The sequence below is a fragment of the Coturnix japonica genome, chromosome 15 (genome assembly GCF_001577835.2).
Source record: "Coturnix japonica isolate 7356 chromosome 15, Coturnix japonica 2.1, whole genome shotgun sequence".
In the NCBI taxonomy this organism is placed as follows: domain Eukaryota; kingdom Metazoa; phylum Chordata; class Aves; order Galliformes; family Phasianidae; genus Coturnix; species Coturnix japonica.
In genome coordinates this window covers 6,912,406-6,916,759 of record NC_029530.1, presented here as the reverse complement: position 1 = coordinate 6,916,759, position 4,354 = coordinate 6,912,406, and the positions used below count along the sequence as shown (strand labels likewise).

The 4,354-nt window shown below is 60.6% G+C and overlaps 1 protein-coding gene across 1 annotated transcript; it reads right to left on the bottom strand.

Moving 5' to 3' along the window:
- Window positions 1–1,750: 1,750 nt before the first annotated feature.
- On the bottom strand, window positions 1,751–3,506 carry LOC107321482 (somatomedin-B and thrombospondin type-1 domain-containing protein-like). Its single transcript, XM_015878430.2, has 5 exons — window positions 3,259–3,506; window positions 2,572–2,754; window positions 2,407–2,497; window positions 2,097–2,270; window positions 1,751–1,940 (listed from the first exon to the last, which is right to left on the bottom strand). Exons 1-5 carry the CDS (start codon window positions 3,455–3,457, stop codon window positions 1,835–1,837), a joined length of 753 nt encoding a protein of 250 aa, XP_015733916.1. The 5' UTR covers window positions 3,458–3,506; the 3' UTR covers window positions 1,751–1,834.
- Between the last annotated feature and the right edge of the window lie 848 nt (window positions 3,507–4,354).

The window sequence follows — 4,354 nt, the reverse complement described above, 5'->3', positions numbered from 1 at the left end:
GTACATCACCCGTACCGGTGTTTTAGCTGCGTTTTGTGCCCAGCCCGGGTTTCTATCCCAAATAAAGACCCTCACAACAGCTGCGCCGTGGAAGCCTCTCACTGCCGGAGCTTGCGGGCTCAGCGCGTCCGTCCGGCCTCCGCGGGGCTCCCGCTGCTCCGCCCCGGTACCGGCCCCGCCCCGGCGCGGAACAGGACGCGGCACATCCGCTTCCCTCGGCGGTCCGGAGCGGAGGAAGGTGAGCGCCGGGGGCGGCGGACTCGGGAGCACTGGGAGGGGGGGGGACCCTCGGTGCCTGTCCCCGCTGCAGGGCGGTATGAGCGCGGCTAAGCCCAAGCGCATCAAGTTCTCGGACGAGGAGAAATTCCTCATCCTGGAGGAGTTCAGCCTCCGCAAGGACATCCTCATCCCCAAGAGCGGCCGATACCGCAACACGCAGGACCGGCAGCGCGCGTGGGAGGAGATCGCGGCCGCCGTCAACGCGCTGAGCCCGGTGGTGCGGCGCACGGCCGAGGAGATCCGCAAGAAGTGGCACAACATGGTGCTGGACGCGCGCCGGGAGCTGGCAGCCGACAAGCACCCGCTGCTCCGACAGCGGCCCCAGGAGCGGCTCCTCCATCACATCTTCGCCCTCTTCAACAAGCCCGGCCCAACGCCCGCCCCGTCCTTCGGGCTGCCCGCGGCCGCCCCCGAGCTGCTGCCGCACGGCCCCGCTCCGCACCGCTTCCCCGGCTCCGAGGAGAGGCCGCTGCCCGGCGCGGAGAGCAGGCTGCAGCCAACCCACGGACCGGCCGCCCCAGCGCAGGGCGCAGCCCTCGGTCCTCCGCCTGGCAACCCCGAGCCGCCCCGCGTCAAGTGCCCGCTGAGCCCCGCGCTGGGGTGGCCGTGCCTCGAGGCCATGGCCAGCCCCGCATCGTTGGGAACGGGCAGCCCTGGGCCCCCAGAGCCCCCGCATGATAACGGTGAGCAGCCCCCAGTCTGTACTGGGGCTCCCAATCCCAACACCGGAGTGAGGTTCTGTATCCACTCCATGCAGTGATGCTGCAGCAGTTTGGTGATAGCTCCCCTTTTGCCCTCACCACCAGAACCCATCCCCACTCCTCTCCCAGCCTTAACACTTTCCCTTGCTCCGTGCAGGTGGCACAGCAGCCTCGGAGCTGTCAGAAAAGCAGAGGCAGCTGCACACCGAGATCCTGGAGCTGCAGAAGGAGACTCTGCAGCTGCAGAAGGAGAAGATCGTGCTGGAAAAGGAGAAGCTCCTCCTGGAAATCCTGAAGCTGCGCAGGGAGTTGGGCACATGAGGGGCTGTGGGGCAATGTTGGGAGCTCTGTGCTGCTCCTCCTGGGGATATCGAACATTTTGGGGCTCACACAGGGACTGCTGGGTGCTGAATAAAGTGGGCAACGTGGGGTGTGGGCATGGTGCTGTATGGCAGAGGTGGAGGCCCTGGGTGAAGTCACCAGAGGGTGGCTTGGGGGGACAAGCAGGCACCGGTGGCAGGGATGTTGGTGCCATATGCTCATAGAATTGTTAAGGTTTGAGAAGACCCCTCTGACCATTGATCCCAACCATTGATCCATCACCATTGTGCCCAATAAACCATGTCCCCAAGTGTCACATCTCCATGTTTCTTGAACACCTCCATGCATGGTGACACCATCACTTCCCAACCTGTTCCAATGAACAGAGAAGGATTTTTCCTAATACCCAGCCTGAGTGCACTCAGCCCCAAACAACCACAGCCATGCCCTTGCTTTCTGTGCCAGCTTTAATTGCTCTCCTCACACCACACCAAGCAGCCGAGATTCCCTTAAAGGAGCTGGGCTCTGCTCACCTACACAAAGATGAATGCTGGGGGGGGACAGGCACAGCCCTCCTGCAGAGCCTCCCGCACCCATGAGCCCTGGCACCCTGCTATGGAGGTGGCCACCCAAAACGTCCTGTAAGGAAAACCCAGCAAATGTTGTTCTTCTGTAAAAAAACATAGACGCTAAATTATCAGTTTTAATAGGGAGGAGGATGGAATGTCTCTCAGGAGTGCCCTTAGGGGACATTGCATCACCCAAAGGCTATTATCCCCCCCCATAATTGCCTACCTGGCTCCTTGCACCCCGTATCCATCACACCGGGGATGCCCATGGACTGTGTCCCCCCAGCACTCAACACACACCTGCCTGTCCCGCTGTAGCCGGCGGCTCCAGGGCTGCCCACGACAGGCAGCTGCCACCTGCGTCAGGCGGAAAAAGCTGCAGGAGATGGGGAGGTGGGAACTGGTTTGGGGAAAAATAACCTCGGTTGGAGTTAAGGGAGATGCTGCAGTGTTTTCTTTATAGGAGCTTACAGGGGATGGGGAGGGGAATGGGGTTGGGGACAGGGTGTGCAAAGGGCTCATGGCCCCATACTTACCTAGGTGGCTCCTCTGACCGCTGCATCCCAGTTCTGCGCCAGGGATCCCTGATGTCTGGGCTGAAGGAATCGGGGAGCAGTTTGGCCACCCCTGGCACAGAGCAGCAATGGTGTGAGGTGGTGACAGCCACTACAGTGCAGGGCTGGGAGGGGGTCCTGCGTTACCTTTGGCAGCCCCACAGGCCGGGTCATCCCCCAGGCATCCACGGCGCTGCTTGAGGTCAGGGCAGGGCTCCCCTCCATGTCGGGGGGGCACAGTGACCTGGCGGCTGCGATCTTTGCTGCCCACCCCACATGGGGAGCTGCAGCTGCTCCAGGGTCCCCAGGGCCCCACTGCACAGCCCACTGCTGAGAACAGAGAAAAGAGAGTCAGTAATGTAGAAGAAAAATGAACAGGAGCAGGGGAGAATCTGCACAGCAGGGAGAAGGGGGACCCCCATGGCTCAGCCCCACAGCATTGTGTGCTGCTTCTGGAGCCCTTTATTGTCAGGCTCTGCATCGAGCTGAGCTGGGACTTCACTAATCTCTATGGAGATTATGGAGCGCTGACAGGGCCCATTGTCCAGCGCAGCCCCTGACCCTGTGCAGTGGTGGCAGGCTCGTGGCTCAGCCCTTGGTACCCACGTCCCAGAAATCAGCCCTGGAGCTCACAGTGACAGCACTGCTGCTGTCATGTCCAGCTGCAGAACACACTGTGGGATCCTTCACTGAACAGAGCAAAACTGGGATGATGCTTGAGATATGCCCACCTACAGGCACAGCTCATCACCTCCCAGAGGAACCTCTAATGAGAGCAGCAAAACCCCACCGGCACGAATGGCCCCACCGCCCTCCCCCTGCCCCACAGCTCACCGGCACGGCGGCACGCAGCCTGGTAGTCGTGGCAGCAGTCCCCTGTCCGCTCACAGTACGAGTCGCAGTAGCAGCGAGTGCGGCGGACACCGGTGGCCCAGCAGGAGTTGTTCCTGCCTGGGCAGCAGCGATGCCGACAGCCACCCAGCACGTAGCCGGCAGCCAGCAGCCACCCCCCACACAGCAGCAGCCCCTGCATGCTGTTGCAGTGCTCGGCTGTCCCCTGGTTGGGGGGTGGGAGGGGGGGACGGGCTGCACCGCCCCCTTGCCTGGACGTGGGGATCAAGTGCCTTTTGTTCTGCCCCGGTGCCTGGCTGTACACACATCCCCATCACAACCACCTTGCTGAGCTGAGCTGGGTGACCAGTGGAAAGGGAGCAAGGTGCGAGGAGCTGGACAAGCCCTTCTAGCTGATGCTACTGGTAAGGCGAGGCACCAAGTGGGGCGTTATTGTACTATATTTCCTCTCGTCCCCTTGGGAGGAAGCACAGCTCCATTGCAGCTTGTTGGAGTGTGTCCAGAGGAGGGTCACAAAACTGACCCAGGGGATGGAACATCTCCCCTACCAGGAGAGGCTGAGAGAAGGGAAAGCTGAGTACGGACACGGGGAAGTAGTGCCGCTCCGGTGTGTGCAGTACCGCCTTCCATCAGCAGGGAGCCGAGGGGCTGCTGTGACGGGGGTTAAGGCTGCAATTCTAGTGCAAACAAAACTGCACGTTTCAATAGGAACAACGGCACTGCTCGGCTACCTTGACCCCCACATCGCCCTTCTGGTATCGCACACGCAGCAGGTCTTCATTAATCCCGATGAACATCCTTACAAAGTCCATAAAAGAACTGTTCCCAAGCCTTCAAGCAGCACAAAGAGCTTCTTCCGATCTCTTGTCCTCTCTCTCGTACCTGGCGTTCATGTTGGCACACACTGGGCAGCACACATGCTTTCCCCGTGTCACCTTCTGAACAAACCTGGACTGTCTGCATCTATTCTTTATGGCTTTTCTTACTGATAACCGTCTTCACTGCCTCCAGTGAAACTAAGACATAATGCCCTGTGCCATTGACTCCATGCTCCTGAACTTCGGAGCAGAAGGGCTTG